The 26,847-nt window shown below is 38.2% G+C and overlaps 1 protein-coding gene across 4 annotated transcripts in view; it reads left to right on the top strand.

The window, feature by feature from the left end:
- The window catches only part of LOC129253516 (nicotinamidase), a 69,693-nt gene that overhangs the window by 21,337 nt on the left and 21,509 nt on the right, over nucleotides 1-26,847 (top strand). For 3 of the 4 annotated variants that reach the window (XM_054891927.1, XM_054891930.1, XM_054891929.1), the window contains exons 2-3: nucleotides 16,021-16,181; nucleotides 20,950-21,136. In XM_054891927.1, the coding sequence (XP_054747902.1) occupies nucleotides 16,096-16,181; nucleotides 20,950-21,136 (273 nt within the window). In that variant the 5' untranslated portion in view covers nucleotides 16,021-16,095. Of the gene's footprint in view, nucleotides 1-15,677; nucleotides 15,887-16,020; nucleotides 16,182-20,949; nucleotides 21,137-26,847 lie in introns of those variants that run through there. The other variant, XM_054891928.1, reaches the window with a different exon arrangement.

The following is a 26,847-nucleotide window of genomic DNA, read 5'->3' as shown; positions in this document are numbered from 1 at the left end:
TGTGGCATGCGGCACATGTCGAACTTTTTGCCTCTGTAGGCCACACACATTTGTGCGATCATTTGTTATTTGTGACCGTGCGATATTTTATGGGCAATGTCAATATATGGGATACAGTGAACAACAACAAAATAAAGTCAACAATAACGATAACAACAATAAGCAAGACATACACACACACACACACACATACATCTGCATGCTCCAAATGTTGCTTGAAGCGTGGCATGAATGCATTTGAATATGCATATGGAATATTTTATGCAGCACATCACTCGAGAAGATGCATTCATGAATGTCCGTTACGTACACACCAACATACATACAAGTAAATGAGTGGCATACAATAAATCACATGTAGATTTGATTATTTGTATGCATTTGACAGCCACAGCTCAATCGATGCGAGTGCAATTTTAATATTGTAGATTAAAGTTGCAAGAACCTTCAATTTAGGCTGCCCCAAATTGTTGGTTGACCAGCTCGATGGGTTGTGGGTATTTGATTGGTTTATTTAATTTGTTTTGTGGGATTTTGCATTTTTGTAATTCATTCGAGAGACGTGACCATTTGTAGTTTTACGAAGCCGGTTGGAAAGAGTGGCACATTTTCTGTTTTGCATTTCATTGTAACAAATAAAGAGGAGTCTAAGTTGAGGAGGAATTCTGCGAATGTTTCTAAATTTTTTTAATAAATTACAAAAGTTTTTTTTTTATAACACTCCAACCGGAACCTTTTCCACTCATATTCCATCAAGGGAAGAGTGGACAGGGGGCTACACTTGGGGACAGGCTCTGGTGAACGCGTTCACGGATGGATCGAAGTTGGAAGGAAAGGTTGGCGGAGTAGTTTTCTGCGAGGAGCTCCCCATCAGATTCAAATTCTGGTTACCGGACCACTGTAGTGTGTTCCAGGCAGAGGTAGTCGCAATCAAGGAGGCAGCTGATTGGCTGCTCACATGCGTACTAACAGTCAGGAAAGTAAATATTTACTCCGACAGCCAAGCGGTAATAAGGGCCCTCGGGTCAGTGACGGTGCACTCGAAACTGGTCAGGGAATGTCTGACCTCACTTTCGACTGCGTCCGAATTCTTTGACATTAGCCTCATCTGGGTTCCTGGTAACAGCGACATTGCGGGAAACTGCGAGGCGGTTGAGCTGACCAAACAAGTGACATGTGAGGTGACCTCCCCGCTGATATAGCAGGCGTTGACATTAGAAATCTGATGAGTTTCATGAGTAGCACAAAGCGGTTGACGCAAACGTAGCACAGTCATCGTTCGCAGTCCATGCACTCTAACCCACCTTCCTAACCATCCCAGCACCACCTCTTCCCGCCCTCGAGCCGCATCCCATCGGTCTTCCTCTCTCACCTCACCTCCTTCATAATGGTATCACAAAGGACGGATCCGTTTTTCCTCGTCCAAGTGTGCTCATTCCTTGGGCAACCATACAAACCTAATCTATAACACTTCTGGAGGAAACTTCGCTAGCTAAAGAGTTTTAGAGAGTGCAAAGGAAACAGTGGACCACTGCGGATCAGCCCTGCTCTAGCGCGCAACTCTTTGCTGAATAAGATACTAGCAAACGATAATGTATCCGCCAGCCAAGCGGCTAATAGGGTTTGGGACCTGTTCTTGGTGTGCTCGAAATTAGTCTGGGAATGCCTGACTTCTCTCTTGACTGCATTCCAATACTTCGAATTAGCTTCATTTGGGTTCCTGGTCACTGAGATATTATGAACAACTGCTGGGCGGATGAGCTAAGCAGGCGTCAGAGAATATTTAAGGTAATTTCGGCGCGAAATGAGAGGTTTGGTGTTTCCTCAAAACCTGTGATCAGCTCCTGAAAAAGTGAGCTTTACGTCAGTTCTGTGTGCACTGAATTGGTGCACAAACGTGCAAAGTCATAAGATCCTTCTGGCCACCGGTCGCCCGTACTTGAGGGAACTTCTAAGGCTAACAAAGCTGTAGCTCTCGAACTTTGTGGGTATTCTTACCGAGCATTGTGCATTGTGTGTATATGCGGAGAGACATGGTACTGTTTCGAGTCCATTTTGCAGAAGCTGCCAGGAGGATGAGGTGGAATCATTTCAACATCTTCACTCTCTCTTATCGCTGTCCACCTCTCGACGGGCTGAGCTTTAGATATGCTGTTGTTGTAGCAGCATAAACATTCCCCATACATATATGGGGAATGCTGGTGAAGTGACAGTCCTTGGCCGGATTTAAATCCGGGTCGTTCCGGTAACGTAGAACCGACTCTTGTGGAAATGTGAGCTTTAGACATCTTGGCTCTGGTCTTTTTTGCTACACTTGTGGATATAGCAGGTTAGATGGATAATTTAGAAGCCTTGCTTAGATGATTGATGAATTTCATCAATAATATGAAGCGATTAACTCAACTGTAAGTATTCATTGTTCGGTCTTGTCCATAATACTCAAAGATAATCCCCTCACCCCCCTCTTCATATCGGTTTTTTGCGGTTTTTATCCTTTTTTATCCTTACAACGGACGAAATTTTGTGTTTTCGTCTAAATGGGCCCTTGCATAGGCCATCAAGTAACCTAACCTAAATATTGCATGCAGGACTTCTACTGTTCAATCGCGATTAAGAGAGTAGACTCAGATTATAGATCTGGTACTCTGAAATTCTCAGAAATTTTTGACTCCTTGCCGGTGGGATTGACCAGTGTATATGCACGTCGAGTTTAAGTAGATCCTTTCCACCACGATAGTTCGTAAATATTGCGCTATCGCAAATTTTCTGATGTTCCATTTCCTCCAGAACCACTTATGAAAAGAGTAGGAGGAGTGGATACTATCGCCGTCGTAAAATCTCCATACGTCCACAAGAGAGGGACTTAGACCTAGATGCAGATACCTGGCTTTGTCAATAGACATAAACGCGCCTCCACCTCGATGAAATGCTTGCAGCGGTCCCAGGGTGGAAATCAGCCGTGGAGGAGGAATGCTATAAGGTTAGTGGGAGCATGCTCCACATTGGTGGAGGAGCAAATATTTTGCAGGGAAGTATCCCTTAGGCATACATTTTTGCAGCTGAATAGTGCAATATTCTGTTAGAAGGCAAACATTTAATATGATAGCCTAGTGACATTCAAGGTGCTCAGCACTCTGATAGTAAAGTCGAAATAAGCCGAGGAATATCTGAGATTCTGGTCATAACAACTGTGCAAGGAAATGATGAGCTGCTTGTGTACAGCACCCTTGAGGTGTTTCCACTTTGCAAATATAAGGTGGAGATTCCTTTTGCTACCTCCCCCTAGCTTTTCGACACCTGGGCATCGAATCAGCTCAACGGGCGCGGTCGACAATATCATTGTCTTGCAAAGTTGAAAAGTCTTTTTGACCACGAGGGGTTCAGAGGTGACCGAGAAAACGTTAGGTCGTAGCACGGCTGCAACTCTCGTTTTTGGGGGTGTTTTGGGATATTTGTTCGTTGGAAGTCAGTGTAGTGTGACTCAACATTACTTCGAGTCGCTTCTGGTACTAAACATTTTGAATTTATTTTCTATTAAGGCTTGAGGAATATAATACATTTTTTTATAAAATTATACTTCATTGCCTAACAAAAACCATAAAAAATCCAAGTTTTGCTCTTCGGCAGGTAATGGAAAATTCCTTCCTCCTAATAGTTTTGCCCTGCTACAGCTCTAACAATAACAACAATATAAATAGCTATTGCTACAAATTCAGTTTAAACTACAGAATCCGCATCAGTGTCACGTGTCCACACGTTTTCTGTCGTATGACCTCCGGGGCGTATGAGCGACATGCCATTTTATGGCGTACGAAAGTAAGCCTACCACCAACCAACCAGCTTGCTGCGGCCTGTGCTCTTGTGAACAGCTGTAAATTTGGGCAACAACAACGATGCCAACTGAAGTGGCAGCAACAAAAAATAATTGTGCAATTGCGCCAGGACAGCAGGTATTTGTGCGCACGGAATTTATGTTGCAACGGACAAAGGCTTTAATTGCTTTCTTATTTATTGGTGTGCGTAGCAAACATGCATGCACTTACTCATATACACATGCATCCACAGAAATATATTCAAACTGTGCGTTACTTTGGTCGGAGCTTTTTGGCGCATTTATTCGTTGCCCATTTGAGTGCATGCCTACATGTCTGTGTGTGTGTGTGCGTGTATGCGTTTTGTCGTTTGCACGTGTTTGCAATTGTAATCGTTTACTGAAAATTATTGAAAATGTAAATTTGCTTTTGTGAAATTTTGCCTTGAAGTTTTTGCTGCGCTAAGGTCACACATTGCAGAGCCTGTCGGGCTGTCGTTGCTACCAGTGGCAGGTTGCAGTCGTCGTTGCCCCTGTTCTGCGGCAAACTTTAAGCTAACTATTGTTTGTTTCATATTATTTTCATGACTTCTAACCTTAATCTAAATGAATGGGCCAACGATAACTAAAATTCATTCGAAATGTTTGTCGGCATGCAATGCGGAGCGGCTGACACATGTAAACAGGAGGTGAATAGAAGGTACGGTTGTCATACTATCATAAAATCTGTTTGCCAAATGGGCGATTCATTGTAGTGCAGCAATGAATAGAGGATGTACTGCTACCTATTTTAGGGAGTGCAAAAAGAATTATAAAATTGAAAGTGAAATTCTAGAATTTGAGTTCGTCTTGAGAAACTACTTTTGTCTCGACCATCTGAATCGTGTTTTTTTTTTTTGTTTTTGTTATTCGAAAGCCAATAAATGAGAACTCACTGCATCAATTGAAATCGAGCGCAAATTTTTCTTACTGGTCTTAGATTCAAAGAAACTAAATGTTAGTTGGGATCACTGCCCCGTCCATGATGGACAAACAGTAAAAACATGGCTCTAACTACTGCAACAAAGAGTTAAAGTGTAGAAAATGTATGGGGAAATGAGTGAGAGGCAGTGCGAGTAGTCCAAAACAAGTCTGTGACAAGCCCGAATAGAAAACTGTAGAACTTTCTTCTAAAACTTTGAAGAAAAGACGGTCGGACCACCATTGGAATCATTGAGGACCCTACTTCCCTGTCTTGCTTAGAGAAGGCGGATAGCACTGAGCATTTTGTCTGTGAAGGTCCTGCCTTTGCTGTAGTAATACTACGAATTTAGGGTTTCGATATCAAGGCAATGACTCGTTCTCTCAAACTGGACGATATTTTCAGATTTGCCAAAGAATCTGGAAAATTCTCACAGGACTAGCTATTTCTGTCTCTATTCTATCTCCTTCTTTCGGTTACTTCTCTCTTTTCTCCTTACTTTCCAGAGCTTTGAACACAATGGGCTTTTTAGCCTGATTGCTTTATGAGTTTTCAATGTCTCGACAGTTTCTTGACTCACCTTTTTCAAATTTCAATTTCATTTTGTGGAACTGTTGTGATGCTAACAAAAATTTGCGGTTGCGAATAGCCGGACGGCGTGTAGTAGCCCCCGGCATGGAACGGCAGAAACGGAGTATACACAACGCGGTATACTCTATGATCAAAAAGTACCGGGAATGTTTAATTTAAACGAACCGCGTACATGGAAACCGGTAGGACTGTAAAATACACATTTGTCACTATTTATCCGTTTTGAAGCGTTTGAGAGATGCTGTACGTTGCAAGCGGCCGGAAATGTGGGCAAACAATTTTTGGATTTTGCATGATGATAACGCGCCATCGCACAGAACCCAAATTGTGCTGGATTATTTGACCAAACACCAAGGAAATAACATCGTGCAAACACCGTATTCACCTGATATGCCCCCGGGCGACTTCTTTTTGTTTCCCAAGTTGAAGTTTCCTCTTCGTGGAAGGAGATTTCAGTCGATAGAGAAGATCAAAGAGAATGCGACGAAGTAGCTGAAGGCCATCCCTTCGTCGGCCTACCAGGGATGCATGCTGGACTGGGTTAAACGTTGGGACACGTGTGTTGCTTCAGACGGGCTATATTTTGAAGGAGATAAAATAAATTTGCCTGAAATTTAACTCTTTTTTGTTTTATTTAAACATTCCCGGTACTTTCTGATCATAGGGTAAAAGCTAGCATGACCTATGAGGTTTCTGTGTGAAAGGCGAGCAAACACTGTCTTTAATAACAAAAAGACTAGTCCATCCGCTGGTTCATCGGCCCTGCGGTTACTCTCAATGTCATATAGGTGAAATTACTCAGTTATATCGTTCGGATATGTGCGGAATTTAATGGATAACTTGGAAATTGTCGACTGCTTTGCGAGGGATTTTATTGATGCCTGGCCAACAGTGAACTTGTAAATATCACCTCCAGGTATCGGCTTTGCCCTCAGGGCAGTCTAAAAGACACTACACTGGTCTGGAGGCCGAAAGCTGAAAGATATCCCCAGATGTCTGGATATACACCCATAGTTCGTGAGTCTGGGAAGCTTCGAAATGCCAGCAAGAAATGTTTCTTTTAACTGGGTGAAATTCTTATATTCTGATAGTTGATTTGACAAATCACAACATCGCCTAATTTGGTGCACGCAGCTCCATATTTCATTTTGCAAAAGCTTGTGGAAACCTACTTTAGTGTTTAGCAAAAAATGCTGAAATGATAAATTTCATTCAGTACAGACTTATTTCTGGCTGTTGTCGTCGATGAAATTTCCAAACAGTTTCTATCCTAAAAATTGCAGGAATTTTGTATGAAAGGTCTTTTGTTTCAACAAAGCAGTATCGCATGCCATACCGCCTCGAGAAGCACCGATTACCCATATATTTACAAAGGCAAAGTTACAAAACAAAAAATTATGTAAAAATAAGAGTATTCCTGAAAAGAAAAATGTGAATTTTTTTCGTGTGTTTTTGTTTTTTTTTTGCCCACCCTGTTCAAACATATAACTACATTTCCCCTTCTATCCAATAATTTCTATTAAAGCGGCCTCAATCGTTTATAGGCACTTAGTCCCAAAATACGCCAAAAAGTACGCCAATAATCTAAACAAAGTAGAGTTTAACGGTCCTTTGTATTTGCTGAGCACCGCAAAACGTCATCATTTTCTTGATGCTTTGTGTGGCCAAATAAAAAAATATTTATGGAGGAATTCGCGTGTGCAGGCAATGCAGTCAAAAAGGTAATTTATCATTTCGTGTGAGTTGGCGTCACCTTTCTGCGCAATTCAATGGAAAGATAACAAAATAAAAAATAAAAAAAAAATAAAAAAGTGATTGTGAGAACCAGGAACTGATTGATCTTACGTGCAATAAGTATTAAAATACAATGGAAAGAATAAAAATTTAAATTTTGGCAGCAAAAAATAGCAAAAAAAATTGAGGTTGGTTTTTTTAAATTTCATGTAAAAGTAGTAGCTTTTATTGTTCGTTTTGAAAAATTTCATTTTCAATTTATTTTTTTTATATCCTTGTGCACTCCGCTCGGGAGCATAGAACCTGGACAAGACTCTTCCATCGTACACCGTTCTGGGCTGTTGTGTTTGCGTCGTCCCATATGATGTCGGCATCTGCTAGTTCATGCAACATCGACCTTCGCCAAGTGATGTTTGTCTGACCGCGACGGATTCCAGTCCAGTGCCATTCACGTATCTGGTGATTTTCTAAGTGTGCGATCTATCCATCGCCACTTTCTTCATTTAATGGGATGGGCTTCTCATTCGTTGATCTCCACAGTGCGTCTTTGCTGATGGTGTTCGAGCAGAATATTCTACAGATGATGCGCAGGCATTTATTATTTACGAAAGATTTTAGTCTCTGTGTGATAGTGTTGGAGACCAGCTATGTTTCACTGCCGTACAAAAATACAGACTTTATACATGAGCTGAATATTTACAGTTCAGTGCGAATGGAGATTTCTGAACTCGCCCATACTCTATGTATGTACATATTCGCCCGAACGCCGCCTTTGCTTTGTTTAGCCCACAGTTGACATCTTCATCTGCTTCGCCACCTAACGTGCCGATAATGCAGCCAAGGTAGCAGAAGCTTTCGACAAATTCCACCGAACACCCGTCAATCGTTATAGGTTTTGCTTTATTGTGATTGACTCTCATAGCCTTGGTCTTGGCAATGTTAATCTCCAGTCTGACAGGGCATGCCAGCTTGACTAGTCTGTCCGCCTCCGCTTGCATGTCAAAGAGTTTGTGAGAGAGGAGGCAGATGTCAACGGCGAAGTCAAGGTCCATGCCTCATTGTGCAGCATCAATTGGCTCATAACGTCGTCTAGGATGATGGCGAAGAGAAGGGGCGACAGGGAACAACCTTGCCTTACCCCTGCGTTGGTGGTGCACGGGTCACTAATGTTGCCGTTGTGGAGCACTGCCAGTTCGGAGTTCTCGTAAAGGGCTGTGATGAAACGGATTATCTTAGCGGGTACTCCCTTTCTACTCAACGCTAGCCATATTGAGTCTGGTTTGATTTTGTCGAATATCTTCTTGAAGTCGACGAACAGCATGTAAAGTGCGGAGCGCTATTCAATTGCTGATGCGAAGAGTGTTCGCTTATTCGTCTCTTAAAGAGCGTTCGATACTTTGGAGTCTGCCTTGTATGATCGTGGCTAGAACTTTGTAGGTGGAGTTTGAGCAGGGTTATTCCTCTCTAATTACCGCAGTCACGCAAATCGCCTTTCTTGTGCGGCTTCACGATGATGCATTTTGTCCAGAACGCAGGCAGGTTTTCATTGTTCCGACGGCGGTGATGTGGGGATGCAGATTTTCCGCTGAAATTTGCGGCTCGATGATCAATAGTTCTGGCTGTATGCCATCCTCGCCCGCGGCTTTTTTGTGCTTCATCTTCTTGATTGTATCCTTGATCTCCGCTTGACTACAGCAGAATGTTGTTATTTTGCTGTACCACAGGTTGTTGTGTTGCCCACTTCGATGCCAGATTCACTGCTAAGAGCGATGTTGCTAATTGCTTCAAAGTGCTCTTTCCAAGGATCTGGTCATCATTGAAGGTCAGTAAAGCACCATTCAGAGCTCTGCTAGTTGGTTAGGCGGCCAACTAAGTTTTTCCAAAAAAATGTTTCTTACAAATTTAAAAAATAAAAATTAAATTACTTAACAATTTAGAAAAAATTTAAATTTAGATTAAAACATAAAAATTAAAAAAAAAACTAAAAAAAAAAATTTAAAAAAGAGTCGAAGATATCGTTTCACATCGTTTCTAGTATCGCTTAAAAACTTTGCATTATAGAATTGTAGTAACAAAGTAGTATCTGCTCACGGTAGGCCACAATTTCCGTAGCAAGAGCCAAGTAGCCGAAAAATTGCCACACAATAATTATTTGTATTTGCACACCTTGCAACATCCATTACAATAACTCCAGCCTCAAGGGTTAAAACAACACTAGCGTCCTAGTTAAAAACGGCCTAACTTGGAATACTCATTTTTGGAGTATAAATTAAAATAGCGGCAATATTGCCAATCTCTGAAATATACTTTTTAAAACATGGCCGTCGGAGCGGCCATATCTTTCTGTTGGCGTCTATCACATCTGTTGTTTATTATTCCTCTTCTTTATTATTCATTGATGCCAAATCATCAAATTAGCAAATTCGACGATTGAGCAGCACGTGGAGTTTTCAATTTGTGGTGTGCGTTATAATGTTTTTCACAAATGCAGAGCCCTACAGTATTACACTGCCTCTGAGCGGCTAATGGTTGCTTGCGACCGATATTAGAAACAATCTCTTCTATCATTTGGTAATTCATCATTCAAATTTTATTGCATATCGATGCCGGGCCCTACCGAATGGCAGTCATGCTCAAACCTACTCGGCTATAACAGCCGCTAGATTAGATCGCTTAATATTCCAAATGGAAGGTATTTTCCTTGCTTGTATTACTACCTTACAATGGATTTTTCCACAGCTTATAATAGGTCCTATGGGCTTATGGAATGAATGCTGTGGAATCTAGGTTCATAATATTTAGTCAGCTTAGATCCAGTAGTATACAAAATTTTGAGTTATGTATTTGCTTATCGTTACTATTATTACAGATGTTTCGGTAGCACGACATCTGAGTACTTGTCGGCGGAATCATTCAAGAATGGCTTTAAGATCAGCATGTGAGCCCAGAAGTATAACTTTTTATGCTAGTTGTTGTAAGCACCTGCGCAGCTCTCCAACGGCAAAAAATTTTAGTTGAATATAAGAACTAAAATTTTTCATTGAACAAAGTTTGCATAGGTTTTCAAATAAGAAGCGTTTTGTGTAAGAAACAAAGCCCAAATAGGTTACAATTTTCAAACCGAGCATAAAAATCAAACCAGAAACAAATGACATGCTCTTATTAAGGATAAACTAACCAACTCGCAGCTAATTTTACCATTTCAAGTAGAATAGTTTCATTTATATTGCACGCTACTGTCGACCTGCTGTAGCATTGCAAATGGAAAGCATTCCAAACAATGACGTTTGCATTTCGAAGTGAGCCAAAGTAGCGAAAGAAAACTTTTCTAATCTTTTCACTTTATCGAAAAGGCGGAACGAAATGTCTAATAGGCTGTTAGCGCTGGCCTGGATGTGGAGGTGAGCAAGAAAGAAATTATTTTCCACTGTCACTTATGAGTGAACGGACTGACACCACACATCACACCCTGTATCTTCAATGCCGAAAAGTGGTTAATTCGCTTAGCAGTTAAATTGATTTGAGTTGCAGGCACGCAGGGGATTGAGTGACACGTAAAAATTAACCGCAACGAAGCGTAAAAACTCTGTTGGTAAAAAATCACACAACTAAACATGAGCAGCTCACACAACTGTGCATTAAAATAAGGATCGCTACCATCCACGTGCCATAGGAGCTTCCACACATGCACACACACACACACACACGCTCATATGAGTTTAGTCTATTTCCGTTTTTAACGATTTTGGCGTTTTTTTTGCGGTGATATCTGTTGGATTTGACGTTAAAAATAGAAAACTTTTGTTTGTGGCATCAATGCCTATTGGCGCCGAAAAAAGTGCGCTACAACAAAAGAAATTGCGAATGGAAAGGAAAACAAATTTTAAGTATAACGAAAATTTGCCAAATTTCCGAAAGCAAATAAAAGTTGGCGTGCACGTGCACATTCGCCACATTCGATTGCCAACGTAGCTAAAGCCAGTTGAAACGATGACGTGCCGTTCCGTTGTTTGCATCTCAGTTGAGTGGCATTAAGTTTTCATGCGTCTCGCTCACCTTTTCCGAGCGCCACCTATAAATTTTTCACGTTTACCCCTTTTGTCAGCTATTTCTAAGTTGCAAAACTATATTTTTGTTTGTGTGTGAGTGTGCGTGTGCATCTATGTGCTCACAATGCCACCCGTCGCAAAGTATTCATTCAACTTTTGACTATACCATTCAATATTACGCTGTGATATTCCAAAAATATTATTTTGCGGATGGGCGTTGCGTTTTATGTTTGAAGGTTCCCCTCTGTTGTCTTGAAGCGTTGAATAATCGCATTGCATTATTTTTGCGATTCATTTAAGTAATCCGTCTGCTTACATGATTGCATGTAAATATGGAAATAAATTGGCCTTAAGAAGTGTTTGTACACAAATACATACTTGTGCACACACACATGCATACACTGTGTGCCACTTGAGTGGCTTCTCGCAAGCGCCTTTCTTTTCAAACACAAAATCTGCACCAACAAATCATGCTATTAGGTGACATGTTTTATATTAAATACTTTAAAATTGTTTAAATTATAAAATAGTATAAACTTAGAGAAAAATTTTAACGGTACTTAAATTTTTTTATAAAATTTAAATGAAAAAAAATTTATTTAAACAAAATTAAGTAGCAGTACCACCCTAGAATTTGGAAAAATTAGATTTTGGACTTGGTTAGAGTCTCAACGAAACTTAAATTTTTTTAGTTTTGTACAAAACTAATTTAAGTGGCAACACCACTCTAGAATTTTAGAAGAATTAAGTCTTTGAACTTGGTTAAAGTCTTAACTTTTTTTATATAAAATTTAAATTAAAAAAATTAAATTTGTTTTTAGACCAATTACAATTAAGTGGTAACACCCTTCTAGAATTTTAGAAAAATTGAGTATTTGGACTTGGTTAGAGTTTTATCGGAACCTTAAAATTGTTTTAAAACAATTAAATGAAAATATTGTAGAAACTTAGTTTTGGACTAAACAAAATTAAGTGGCAGCACCACTCCAGAATTTCAGAAAAATTGAGATTTTGAACTTGGTTTAAGTCTTAACGAGGCCTTAAATTTGTTTGCAACAAAATTGAAATGAAAAAAATTTAAAAATTTAGTTTTGGGACAAATAAAATTAAATGGCAACACAATTCTAGAATTAAAAAAAAAAGTAAGTTTTTGGAATTGGTTAGAGTCATAACTGGGCCTTAAATTTCTTTGCATAATTTAAATTAACAAAAAAATGAAAAACTTAGTTTGGGCTAACCAAAATTAAGTGGCAGCACCACACTAGAATTTTAGAAAAATTGTGTTTTTGGAATTGGCCAGAGTCTCAACGGGTCCTTCAACTATTTTTAGTTTCGGACCAAACAAAATTAAGTGGCAACACCACACTAGCATTTTAGAAAACTTGAGTTGTTGGACTTGGGCAGAGTTTTACCGGAATCTTAAAATTATTTTACAAAATTTAAACGAGTAAAATTTTAAAAATTAAGTTTTGTACCAAATACAATTAAGTGGCAACACCACACTAGAATTTTGGAAGAATTAAGTCTGTGAACTTGGTTAGAGTCCCAACAGGTCCTTCAACTTTTTTTAGTTTCCGACCGAACAAAATTAAGGGGAAGTTTTTGAACTCGGTTAGAGTCTCAACAGCACCTTAAAATTTTTTTACAAAGTTTAAATGAACAAAATTTTATAAATTTAGTTATACACCAATTACAATTAAGTGGCAACGCCATTCTAAAATTTTTGGAGAATTAAGTCTGTGAACTTAGTTATAGTCTCAATGGGACCTTCAAAGTTTTTTTTGGTTTTGGACCAAGCAAAATTAAGTGACAACACCACTCTAGAATTTGAAAGAAATTTAGTTTTTGAACTCGGTTAGAGTCCTAACAGCACCTTAAACGTTTTTTACAAAATTTAAATGAGAAAAATTTTAAAAGCTATGTTTTGTACCATATATGTACAGTTAAGTGACAGCACAACTCCAGAATTTCTAAAACTTGATTTGTGTCAGAATTTGATGGTCTGGTTTTTGGTTAAAAAATCATTAATTATTTGTAAACCAGTATACTTGCAGCTGTGTGAAAAATTACATACTGAATGTACCGTTGACTTCCTTCGCTCGATCTAGATTCGAGTATGCAACATTTATCTAGAGGCCTTGCCATCAATTTGAAATTTGAAGAGTTGAATGGTCACAAAAATTCTTCAATCCTATTTCTTCGTATAATTTCCTTTTGATTTTAATTAATTTATAGCCTCCGTAAAGTAAAAGCTCTCTATTCTCACTACCTTTTTTTAGTGTATTTAAAGAAGAAGTTGCCCATTTCATCTTTAATTGCTCATCACTACTATGCCATCTTGAATGTGACGTACTGGCTAATTGAGAAAAAGTGGCGGGCCAACAGTATTGGAATTTGTAGTGACAGTCAAGCTGCACTGAAAGCCCTTGCTAACCCACGCTGATCTTCGAAGCTAGTCAGTGAATGTAAGACAAAACTAAACAGTGTGGCAAAACACAACAAAGTTAGCCTTATTTGGGTGCCTGGACATTGTGGTATTGCAGGGAACGAGTTAGCTGATAAATTGGCAAATGAAGGCTCTGCAAGTATGCCACTAGGCCCTGAGCCCTTTCTAGGTGTCAATTCCGCATCGATTCAACTATGGATTGACGACTTTATGTGGTCTACCCACAGAGGTCGTTGGTCTGAGTTGAACTTGTGCAGAGTAGTCAAGTGCTTTGTGAAAGAACCAAACAGGAAAACAGCGATCTTTCTCCTAAAACTCAGCAGAAAGGACCTGAGATTACTGGTGGGTATAATCACAGGGCACAACGTCTGTGGTCAGCATATGGCTACCATGGGGGTCGTAGACAGCCCGATATGTTTATCCTGCCTTGAGAATGACGACACTTCAGAGCATTTTTCTCTGTAGCTGTCCTGCATTTTCCAGATTCAGAGTTAGGATATTGGGTTGCGATACACTGAGTATGGGCAAAGTTCATACTCTTCCTCTTCCGGATCTCTTAAAATTCATCAATGAATCCAAGAGATTTGTGGCAGAGTGACCTCAAACTAATTTATCCGTTTTTACCATCCACCTTTTATCTTTCCCATCTCTATTCTTTCTACTGATATCTATTCGGGTGTAGTACAATGGTCTACTGACTGAGTGCTTGGACTTGCCCAACCCCCCACAAATCTAATCTAATCTACTACTTGTGGGCGTAATGCTCCTAATGCTCGTGCACTTAGAAATTTTAATTTTTTTTAATTGATCTCGAGTTGAATTTCGTTTGACTTTTCAGTTTCGAACTCTGTTCCTAAATTCTTTTTTTGTTAGTAATGTATGCTCATATTAACTTTGAGAAGGCTGTGAAAACTATTACTATATTTTAGACTTGAAATAAATGAAATTAAACATTACTTACACAGTCCGTGCCGAAAGTTTTAGCAAAAAACTACAAAACATGTGCTATTTTCCTTCCCCCACCCGTAGCACTAAATGTTCTTGAAATGTTTTTGGGTTAAAATGAATTAAATTAGTCACAAATATTGTATATTTACTTGCATGCCTTCCAAATACTCTAATGAGCATTCTAAGTTAGTCTCGCAATTCATCCTGCTATGGGACTTCCACGTATGCGTGCGTGTATGTTCATCTATTCAGTATGAGATGGAAATTTGCATTGTCTGTCGCTTTTGTCTGCTGGTTTTATGCCTGCGGTCTGCGTGTGAGTTTAATGACTTTGTGTTGCCTTGAAAGTTGCGTTGGTTAGTGTACTATTACCAAAGTCTCAGCGACAGTTTCAATTTTCATGCAAATACAAGCGCACATACACGCATTTAACCCATAAATTCATTAACTCGTTTATACGCGCAAAAGAAACATTTATTTTCATACTTTCGGCTAGTATGTAAATGTGAATAAGAAACATGCGGCTCAGGTCCAACTCTTTACCCCGTAGAACTCAAATGAAGTAAAAACCATAGTTCAACTATGAAAAGCGTAATTGAATACCTAAATTTAACTACTTTTGTACTGAAGCGCCTAAATGGCGTTACGACTAACAATTTCTCGCGACTGTGCAAAAATATAAATAAAAAAATCCCCAAATGCTTTCAAATGATTTATCATTTACGTATTACTCATTTGATGCGGCGGGCGGTCGCATACGCCTACCACCGCCTCCACTACCTTTTGTGACGCTTTCTCGCTTTCCGCGCTGCTCATGTCTCGTGCGCGACTTACAGAAGTTCTAATTGCGGCTGTTTTCAGGTAAATTGGTCTGTAGGTGTATTGTCGAGTCCCCACAAAACCGCTGAATGAAAAGTTTCAAAAACAAAACGTACATACATTGGGCCAAGCAGCGGTAACTCCTCGTTCCACATGAACAGCTCACCATGACGACCACACCTACAACACTTCCGTAGTATTGAGTGCAGTACGCTTTGTTATTTCGATAAATCATTGAAGCATTTAACTTGAAAAAGCTGCGCTTGGTGACAACAAAAACGCTGTCGCTTAAGCATTTAGCCATCAGTCATACGGCGCAGTGGCGCAGTCATAGGTCGACAGCACAATTTTGATGAATATTTCGTTTTGCGAGGCCTACATTTCCGCGCCAAGATATTCTTATTGTGCAAGTATATAATTCTTGTGTGAATATTTGACCTTAGGACGTCAACGAACGACTTAGCCAATTTGGAGTATCTTAACTGAGACGCTTTCGTGCTTCAACTTGAGGTTTTAGCTGAAAGAACGTGAGTTTTGTAGGTCTTTGTGTGCGTTTCATTGAGCTTGCATTTGCCATTGTGTGTGTGTATGTGTGTGTCTGAGTGTTAGTGCTACTTGACGATTTACTCATACTCCACTTTCGTTTGCTTTCTGCTTGCAGGTGCTGTGTTTTTGTGATTGTTGTTGACTTTCTTGACGCTATAAAATTTGGCTGCAACGAGACATTTCCGCGAGAATGGACTCACCAACACCGCCAATTGTAATCGACGATCCAAACGGTTCAGCAATGGACGCCTGCTTCACTGCATTCGATAAGGACGGGTGAGTGTTGAAAGCTGAGTTGCAATAAAATGCATTTGGAATTCAGCGAATTTTTAATGATTAAAAAAGAGTGTAAATAGCTTTGAAGCGTAGAAAGAACGATAAAAATTTCTGCAACTATTAAATTTTAGCGCAAAGCCTGTAACTTTTTTACTATGTGTCGTGATTCTCAAATGCAATAAATTGCATAATAAAAGCGTTTTGTGTGGGAACAAAAAAAATTGAGATTAAAAAAAAATTTGGATATAAAAAATGCCTAATTTAGAATTGTGAAGCTTGTTTTTTTGGAGAAATATAAACAAAATCGCGGGCCGAGTGCGATTATTGTAGGCTGCAATACATACCTGCCCTAACCACTAAGTATTAACTCGTGCGCCTACGATTTTTTCCCATATAAGCGTGGACAAACAGAAGTTCAGTAAATTAAATTGAAAAAAATTATAAATTTTTTTTTAATTGTTTATTTTTAATCTTCATTATTTCTCATCTTCTGCGCACACTTATCATTAATTTCAATAGATTTTTTTAAATCTGTAAATCCACTGTTGAAAACAGTTCTCAAAATCGCGTTTTTGCAGCCTCTTAAGTGCAGAATTAACCGCATTTATTTTCTCTTCATTGCTAAAAAAGACTTTTCATTTAAAATTTTTCTTAAGTTTTGGAAATAACCAGAAAATACACGGCACTAGATCCGAAGAATATGGCGATGGATGTACTTCTTCAAAGCCAAAAAGCGCAATGAAGTTAATTACCTTTTCAGCAGTGTGCGCTGGCGCATTTTCGTGGTGTCAGAAGTAGCGAAGCAGTTCCCCGTTTCTCCTATTTTCAAGTAAATTTGTGGACACTTTTGGTAAGCAGTTTTCAGTAACTCATTTGGCAGCTACTGTCTGAGAAGAATTTAACGAAATAGCAGCAACCATTATATTTTTGCTCTGGTGAAGTCAACTGAGATCCTCACTTTTGTTGCTGACATTTGTTGCCTGGCTTTCACAGGTGGATTTGCTCCTTTCGGGCTCCATACCATGGATTACCATGGCTATTTAGTATCCAGGTCATATTTAAAACCAACCAAGCTTCGCCACCTATTATGATCATATCAAAGTCTAGTAGACTCGCTGTTTTCGAATTTTCTTAAAAAATTTTGACCAAAATTTACTTTACGACTTTTTGGCTCTGATTTAAAATTCGTGGAACCCAGCGTACAGATTTTTTTGTGTATTGCAAATTATAATGCAATATTCGCAATACTGCCATAGCACTCAAGCCCAATTCGCTACATTTAATTTCCTGTCCCATTCGTGGGTCTCCGTAAATTTTTCGCCTCACCAGAGCCACATTTATCTCGTCGGTCGACGATTTTGGCAGTCCTTTTCGAGGTTCGTCCTGCGGAGTAAAATGTCCAGTGTGAAATCTTTGATACCACTCATAAGCAGTTTTAAGAGATAGAGTCCCCGTTTTATATGCAGTTTTGAGCTCGTTGAAAATTTCCACAGGCATGAGTTGACGTCGAAATCAAAGACAAACAAAATTTTCGAAATACATCTGTGTGTGTAGAAGCGCAAAATCTATCGTGGAACGTCCACATGGAACACTTTGAGTAGGGCAAATGCGGACGGTAACATTGTTTTCTGGTGTGCTTTGAATTTTTTTTTTATTTATGAATACTCATATTTTCAAAAATTACAAAAATAAAAAAAATAAAAAATTTAAATTAAAAAAAGTAAAAACAATGTACTGAGTTTTGGTGTGCTGTGAAAAAATATTTTTTTATTAAAAATGTTTTCCAAAATTAAAAATAAAAATTCTTAAATAAAAAAAAAAAAATTATTTAAAAAATATTTTCCAAAATTAAAAAAGATATTTTTCAAAATTACTAAATTAATAAAATTTGTTTTGCTTAAAAAAATTTGTTCCAAGATGAAGAAAAAATTTCACAATCAAAAAAACATGATTAGGTGCGCAGTTAAGTTCCCGCTGTTTGTCAATAGATGCCGCCAGCAGTGTGTGCTAGTCGATTCGAACATAACCTAAACGTCATAAACCAAGCTTAGACATATGGTAAACAAACTGCTTCGACACATTAGTGAGTTTGTTCTGGTATCATATACTTTTGGTTTTGTGAAAATGTGTGATTTTGTGCCGAATAATCGTCATTTGCGGGAAGAGTTGATTTTCCTCTTTCATTCGAAAAAAGCTAGCTCGAGAGCTATAAAAAGTTTATGGAGATGCTGCTTTAAGTGAAACAACGTGCCGAGATTGGTTTCGTCGCTTCAAAGACGGTGATTTTAATGTTAACGACCGTTCGCGTGAAGGAAGGCCAAAAACCTTCGAAGACGCTGAATTGGAGACATTGCTCAATGAGGATCCGTGTCAAACGCAAGAAGAGCTTGCTTCAGTATTAGGAGTTACCCGCCAATCTATTTCCAAGCGATTGCATGCTTTGGGAATGATTCAGAAACAGGGGACTTTGGTTCCTTATGAGTTAAAACCAAGGGATGTTGAACGTCGGTTTTTCGCCTGTGAACAACTGCTCCAGCGGCAAAAAAGAAAGGGTTTTCTTCATCGCGTCGTGACCGGTGATGAAAAATGGATTCATTACAGCAATCCCAAGAAAAGAAAGTCATGGAGATTGGCCGGTTATGCTTCTTCACGCTGCGAGGTTTATGCTATGTATTTGGTGGGACCAAGTTGGTGTTATTTATTATGAACTGTTAAAATCAAGCGAAACCATTACTGGGGCTCGGTATCGACTTCAATTGATGCGATTGAGCCGAGTACTGCGCGAGAAGCGGCCGCAATACGCGGAGAGGCATGAAAAAGTGATTCTACAGCATGACAAGGCTCGGCCTTACGTTGCCAAGCCCGTTAAAACTTACCTGGAAACACTGAAATGGGAAATCCTGCCCCATCCGCCATATTTTCCAGATATTGCGCCGTCCGATTATCACCTGTGCCGATCGATGGCACTAGCTGACCAGCAGTTCCATTCATATGAAGGCTTTAAAAAATGCCTTGATCCGTGGATAGCCTCAAAAGATGAACAGTTTTACCGCGACGGTATACGAGATCTACCAGAAAGATGGGGGAAAAGTAGTAGCCAGCGATGGGCAATGCTTTTAATGATTCACTTGTAACCATTTTTTTAGAATTAAGTTGTATGTTCGTTTAATAAATCAATTAAAACAAAAATTATTAGGAGGTTGAATTAGTTTTAAAGGTGACACACAGATGGCGCTATTTATCACTTTATCGCGTTGGCAATTCTGAATATATATTCATGACAAAGCCTCATCCCTAGGCTTTGTTTATCAGTATCTGTCATTTCGCTGAAGTATAAACAACGCAGTGTTTTCGTGCTCCGAGTATGTCAACTTTCATGCCGTCGAAACGCAATTTGCGGGAAGCTTTGCTTTTCTGCTTCAATTTGAAAAAAAATACAGCCCAAGCCCGTGAATTGCTGCAGGAGGCCTACCCAGACCATACTCCGTCGATTTCAACATGTGAGTACTGGTTTCGACGATTCAAAAGTGGTGATTTTCACACCGAAGACAAGGAGCGTCTTGTCCAGCCCAAAAAGTTCGAGGACGCGGAATTGGGGGAATTGGTAAACGAGGACTCGTGCCAAACCCAAGAAGAGCTTGCTGAATCATTGGGCGTTGATAAATCAACCGTTTGCAAGCGTTAAAAGCGATGGGAATTATCCAAAAGCAAGGACATTGGGTCCCGTACGAGTTGAAGCTGCGCGACGTCGAACGGCGATTTTTTACGTGCGAATTGCTGATCGAGCGACAAAATCGGAAGGTTTTTTTGCATCGGGTGGTGACTGGCGACGAAAAATGGATGACCTACGATAACCCAAAACGCAAAAAATCATGGGGTTTGCCCGGCCACGCATCAACGTCGACGGCCAAGCAGAATATTCACGGCAAGAAAATCATGCTCTGCATTTGGTGGGATCAGGTCGGCGTCGTATATTTTGATCTGCTCCAACCGGGCGAAACAATCACGGGGGATCGTTACCGACTGCAATTGATGCGTTTAAGCCGCTCGGCCGCATGTTGCTCAACCTGTCAAAAAATACCTTGGAATGCTTGGCTGGGAAGTGTTACCCCACCCGCCGTATAGTCCAGACATAGCTCCCTCCGATTATCATTTGTTCCGGCATATGAATCTCGATTTGGCGGACCAGCGGTTCTCCTCGTACGAGGCTACCCAAATATGGGTTGAGTCATGGATAGCCAAGCAGCGGCCAGAATTTTGGAGAAACGGCATCCGGAAATTGCCCGAAAGATGGGCGAAAGTTGTAGCTAGCGATGGCCAATACTTCGAATAAAATATTTTGTACCGTTTTTTCACCTCCTATAATTTTTCACAAAAAAATCTGAGAATTATGCACTTAAAAAATTAATTTAAAAAAATTTAATAAAATTAAAAAAATTTAATAAAATTTAAAAAATTTAATAAAGTTTAATTGTAATAAACTTTTTGGAGGTTATAGGTTAATTTTTTTTTATTTTCCTGGGTGATCATTTTTTATTGAGAAATCGCTATTTGGAAAATCAAAAAAATGGAAAATACGTTTTTGATCCCTTAATTTTTTGACTATTGTATTATGTTAACATATAGCTAAATATATAAAAATGTATTTAATTCAAATTTATCAAAAAAATAATAATAAATAACTCGAGCTTGAAAGACTCTGTACATATGTAAGCACATATTTGCATGCGTCTTTCTTAATATTTTTCCTTTTTATTTCCCTTTGCAGTGATGACCGTCTGAGTTTGGCCGAATTTACGCTCATCTGTCGGGCTTTGTTCCGCAACGACAAGGGACACATTTATGATGTGCCAACGGATCGATTGCAGCATATTTTCGAGGTATTCGATACGGATGGCGATGGCTTCATCGACAGGGAGGAATTCAAATTTTGCTGGAATCGCTGGATAAAAACGGTATGTAGGACAAACAAATGGGTATAAGTGAGTTTGAGTGCTTGGATGGAAACGTTTAAGCTGGGAATCTGGGAAAATATCAGAAATATGTGAGTGTACTGAGATAAAATTGTATACGCACACATATACGTATATGTGGTTGTATGACGTCACAGATACAAGTTACGTGGGAATGCTTAGTATCCCTGAAACACCAAACTGGTCAGAAAACATACTAGTTTGCAACTAGTCCGAAAAAAGTCCTTTTAAGTAACTTTTAATTGGGTATGTTGGAAACATAACAACTGAATAGAGATCTAAAGGAATTGAATATGTTTTTAAATAATTATTTTTTATTGGGAAATAAGCAACATAAAAAATAAAAGACTTATTTACTTCCACTTTAAAACAAAAAAATGGTCAAAAAGAATTTCAGTTCTGGTTTAATTTACGAGAACGTTGATAACTTACGAAACCTCCTGGACACATAAATAGGACACATAAATAGTAGACAACTCAGATAGTTAAGTAATAATATTGTTTTACCAGATTAGTATTTTCTACTATATCCACTGTTTTTGATTACTTCTTCAAGCCGTCGCTCCATGCTTTCTAAATACAAGCTTGTGGCATCTTTCCTTTGGAATCGAGTACCAAGCCTCCTCAACTGCGGCCCACAAATCCTCAAAATTTTCAAAATTTTTGTTAGCGATTTAAACCTTAACGTCATTTCACAAATTTTCTATTGGATTGAGATCAGGGCTCTGCGCCGGCCAATCCAGTACATTAATTTTTTCTCTTCTGAGTCATTGCTTCTCTGTCTTTACAGTATGCTTTGGATCATTGTCCTGCATAAATGTCCAATTTAATGGCATGAACTCAAACACAAATGGCTCCATTTTATTCTTGAGTATATCCATATACTGAAATCGGTCCAACACCATGCCAGGAAAAAGCTCTGCAAACCATGATGCTTCCGCCGCCGTGTTTAATCGTCTTTTTTGCGAGCCTACAATAGTTTTTCCATCTGGTCCCATCCTATTTATTTCGGTTTCATCGATCCAAAGTACGTTTTTCCAAAACTGAATAGATTTGTCTTTGTGGGCTTTTACAAAGGCGAGTCGGTGTTTGATATAGTATATCTTTTTGAGAGGAGTGGTTTTTTTTATGCGGCCAAACAGCTAGGCTGCGTTAGGTCGCCTTCCTACAAGCATTCTGGACACCTATAGACCAGATTCTTGGTTTATTTCAAGCATTATTTGCCGTGCCGACTTAAAAGGATCTGCTTTGCTCTTGCGTATTATAGCTCTATCCACATTAACATCAGTTTTTCGCGGCTTTGGTTTTCTTTCCGTTTTTTGCTTAGATAGGATCTTTCTTAACTAAACTAGAAGCATTATAAACCATTTTCCGAGAACATATTATCGTTTCAGCTATTTCTGCATAGCTTTTTCCGTTTCGACTCATACGGTATATAAGAGTTCTTTTCTCCGGCGTGCAATGCTTTCCACGTCCCATTTTTAGTAATTACTTTAAAATTTTATTTAACAAACCAAAAAAATTATACTAAAAATCGCTGAAACTATATTAAAGTTTTACTCTCAGCTGCTTAAAAGGTACTATTTTTGTGTTCACTTCAGCAATAAGCATAAATAAAATGGAACGCGAAAAATCCATCGAAAAAAACGGTAAATTCCGCGCATAAATGTAAGCTTAATAACGTTAATAAATGTAAATAAACAAATTTATTAGATCAAAGCACAGTTCGTACTAAACTTAATTTGTGCTATTTATGGGTCCATGGCTGTATTTTACCTTGTATCATTGTGGTTTTTAAGGTAGCCTTAGAAAATATGAGACGAATATTGTTAGCTAATCTAAGGCAGTGCAATAAAACTATGTGAGATCTAAAATTAGACTAAACAAAAAACAAGATTTTTGTTGTGTTTCCATGAATTTATTTTATTTTTTAATCACTGTTTGAAATCTGAAATTAGTGGTTTTGTTCTATAATTGGACTTTTTTTGTGTGTCTATTTTGAACTACTATGAGATTGGTGCATCGAAACTTGACGACTAACGTCCCGTCGGCCATCGCCATGCAAAAAATACCAGTGACTTTTATGGGAAAAGGACAGATGCTTAAATAATTGGGCCTGAGACTAATACTAGTTGCGCGGTAGATTACCATTAGCACATGGTGGCACAAAAGTAATCATCCATTTTTGTTTTTGAATAATTTTTTACTAAATAAAAAAAAATTATTTTGAGTGATGGAAAACGACTCCTGTCTCAATTCAACGATTGCATTAGTTGAGAATGTAAATTATAAAATTTATTATTATTAAACTGACTTATACAAATTTTTTTTGTAGCAGGGGCCAAAAATTATCATCCAATTTTGTTTTTGAATAACTGTTTTATTAAATAAAAAAATTATTCTGACTGATGGAAACGTTAGAAAATTAAAAAAAAAAATTATTCAAAATCAAACAAAAAAAAAAACTATTCAAAAGCAAACCAAAAATAGTTTGAAATTTTTTAAATTTTTCTTATATTTTTTTAAGTGTTGGCAAACTTTGATCTTTACGCGCTCCATTGCTTGCCTGTTTGTATGCTGCAGCTGTCTAATTTAAAAGTGTCAGATATGAGTGCCAAAATTATAAATCTTCCGATAGGGTGGTTAATTTTGCGCCACCTTCTACATTTAACTCCAGGGTACTTGCTATGTCTGAATGTAGAAAATATAGAACTACATATATTATATATATACTTACTCACTTTATATACATATATACAAATATTCACACACAAAAAAAAAATAAACAGATTCTCCTATGTAAATGACGCTTAACTCGCTTGTCACTGCTTGATTGAGTTATTATTCTGTGAATTGTGCTGGTGTGAGTTTTATTCTATTAACCAGAGCTGCTGGAACGCATCGGTGGCGTTAAATATTCGGAAATATCAAACCGTATTAATATGGCTGTCAACAACCGTTTTTTCTGTTTTTTTTTTTTTGTATATTTTATGCATCCGTTTTTACATTTGCTCTGAGTTTCTAAGCATTTTTTTCCACTCCATTCTCCTATTTTCTGCGAATTGTGGTACAGAAAAAATGTTAAATTCTGAGGAAAGCTTATCTTCACTGTGGTGCGTATAATTGAATCCTGCAAGCGCTGCTCATACGACATATCGCGAGCAAAGCGTTGAAGGCCGTTTGACATAAATCGCAATTTGCACGCTGCTCGCATCAGTTGATAAATACATAATATGGAGCACATGCGTGTGAAACTATATGCGCAAATATATGTGTGGGTTTGCTATCCTTGAGTGGCAGTTGAAGTGCGACATACGAATGTATTTACACTCAAATTTATTGCTAGCTGCAAAATCTCAATTAATATGTAAATTTATGAATCTGCTAGAAGCAACAATGGCACGCGGCTTTGGAAGAGACGTTAGGGAGTTCGTTCTAAGGCGAAGTACGTCTTTTCGAAATTGATAAAAGCGGGATTTTGAAACTGCATATAACAGGTGGCGCTAATTTAGTCATTCTATCGGAAGATTTATAATTTTGCAAACGACAATTGCGATTTGTAAATCGACCCTTGTGAATTAGACAGCTGCAGTATACAAACAAACAAGCAGTGGAGTGCGTAATGGTCAAAATAAAGATTTCCAACACTCGAAATAATTTTTTGAAGTAAAACTTCTTAGGCGTCAATGGACGTGCGAGAATCGAGAGTAGAATGTCAAGGCCATGCAACGTTTTGGGCATTTTCGTTCTGCGAGAGAGAAAAAAGATATAACGTAGAGGAAAAGTATAGAGAGAGAGAGCTATACCTTATATATCTTAAAAACACTTTAGGCTATTTTTCCTGAGTTTTTACTTGTGTTTGCTAATTTCTAGTGAGAAATAACACTGCCTATTTTTGGCTCTTGCCTGTAGGTGCAAACTTGTAGGAAATATATTTTTGGTGCTTACTTTTTGGGGCTTATTTTGTGTCCGGCGTTTACCTACACCGGTCGACCCTTCTCCGTTTTTTGTAAATTTTGTCTATTTGTATTTTCTGCAAATGTTGTGAATTTATTTAAATATATATTCTTTCTCTCTCTCTCTCTCTCTCGTTCTCTCTCGCTTCTTTCCCTCTTTCTTTGTCTGCCTTGAAAGTTTCACATCTGTTATGTGTACGCTACACGCACTTTTTTATTAAAAATTTTCATTAAAAAGTAATTAAAATAAATATTTTTTTATTAAGAATTTTCTTTAAATATAATTAAGAGGAAGATTAATTGTTTTTTTTTTTAATTTCATTAACAATTTAAAAAAAATGATTAAAGAAAATGGATGATTAATTTTGCGCCAGCTTGGAAGAGGTCTGTCAAAAGACGCGCCTAGAGGTTGTTTTAAAATAAAAAATGTAAAAATTCAGATTTTCTCAAGTTTCACTATTTTTATTCCAAGTATGGCTCTTAAAATTTATAGGGGAAAAATGGCATATAGTAATTTAAATGCCCACCACGAGCTCATCTACAGGCGAAAACCCACCAAACAGTCGTCTCAAGAATGACAAATTGATTAGAACGTCGGGATGTTGATGTTTTTGTTTTTGGTTGTGCAGCGACACTTTGTGCTACAGCAGCAAATTTCCAACAAAATGCCCAAGGTTAGGCCTGCCAGTCCTCTTTCTATCGTCAACTGAAGCAGTTTCTTGAAATTTTTTTACCAATTCAACTCATTCGGACGATTAATTCCACCAAAAAAGTCTCGAATTTTTATTTATTTATATATTTCTTAAGCCAATGAATATAATAGATTCTTACAGGCTAAGTGGACATATTTTAAGGTTAATAGGCATTAAAAAAGGAAGTAGGTACAACTAAACTAGTTATAATAAATATTCAAACATTTTCAATCTTTTGAAAATGAAAAATGTATCTCAGCAAATTTAAAGATTTTGTTAAATTCACTTAAGGCTCGAATTATAGGAGTGCCTAAGTCTGTGTTCTCTACGACATTCAACGCTGGGGGAATTCTCGATGGCCAACTTGAAAGAAATTGCAGAAAAGAAAATTGACGACTCAGGCAGATTTATAGTCAAATCAAAATGGGTCGCCTACGAAAAAGCAGTGACAAGTACAGGGTGGGCCAAATAAGACCTAGCAGTATGCGCAGTTTCTCCATTTTGTTGAAACCACAAATACGGATACTGCTCCGCCATTGGCCGCAAAAAGTTTTCAATAAATGTTCTGTAAGAAGCTCCTGAAATTGATTCCGGCGTTTCATCCTCATTTTCGAAAAAATATGGACCGATAACTCTAGTGGCCATAACACCGCACCAAACAGTACATTTAGATGGGTGCAACTGATGTTGGTGTGTTGCCCTTGGATTTTCAGAGCCCACAATCTACAGTTTTGTTTGTTGACATAACCATTTAAATGGAAAAGCGCTTCATCCGACATCAAAACATTATTTAAAAAATCAATTTGTGTGTCTAATTGTGTAAAACGAATAGCGTATTGTAGTCGTTGTTGGTGGTTCCATAATAAATTTCCAACAATTCAATTATAACCTACAATAAGAGAAAAATAAAAAAGTTATTTGTGCTTAACATTAGTAGGTCTTATTTGGCCTACCCTGTACAAGTGGTGGATCAAAATTACATCTTTTGTGCTAATTGGGTCTGGGCTGTGTCGCTCAGACAACACCTACATCAACCAACCAATAG

Source organism: Anastrepha obliqua, chromosome 1 (genome assembly GCF_027943255.1).
Source record: "Anastrepha obliqua isolate idAnaObli1 chromosome 1, idAnaObli1_1.0, whole genome shotgun sequence".
Classification (NCBI taxonomy): Eukaryota; Metazoa; Arthropoda; class Insecta; order Diptera; family Tephritidae; genus Anastrepha; species Anastrepha obliqua.
This window is presented reverse-complemented; position numbering and strand designations above follow the sequence as displayed.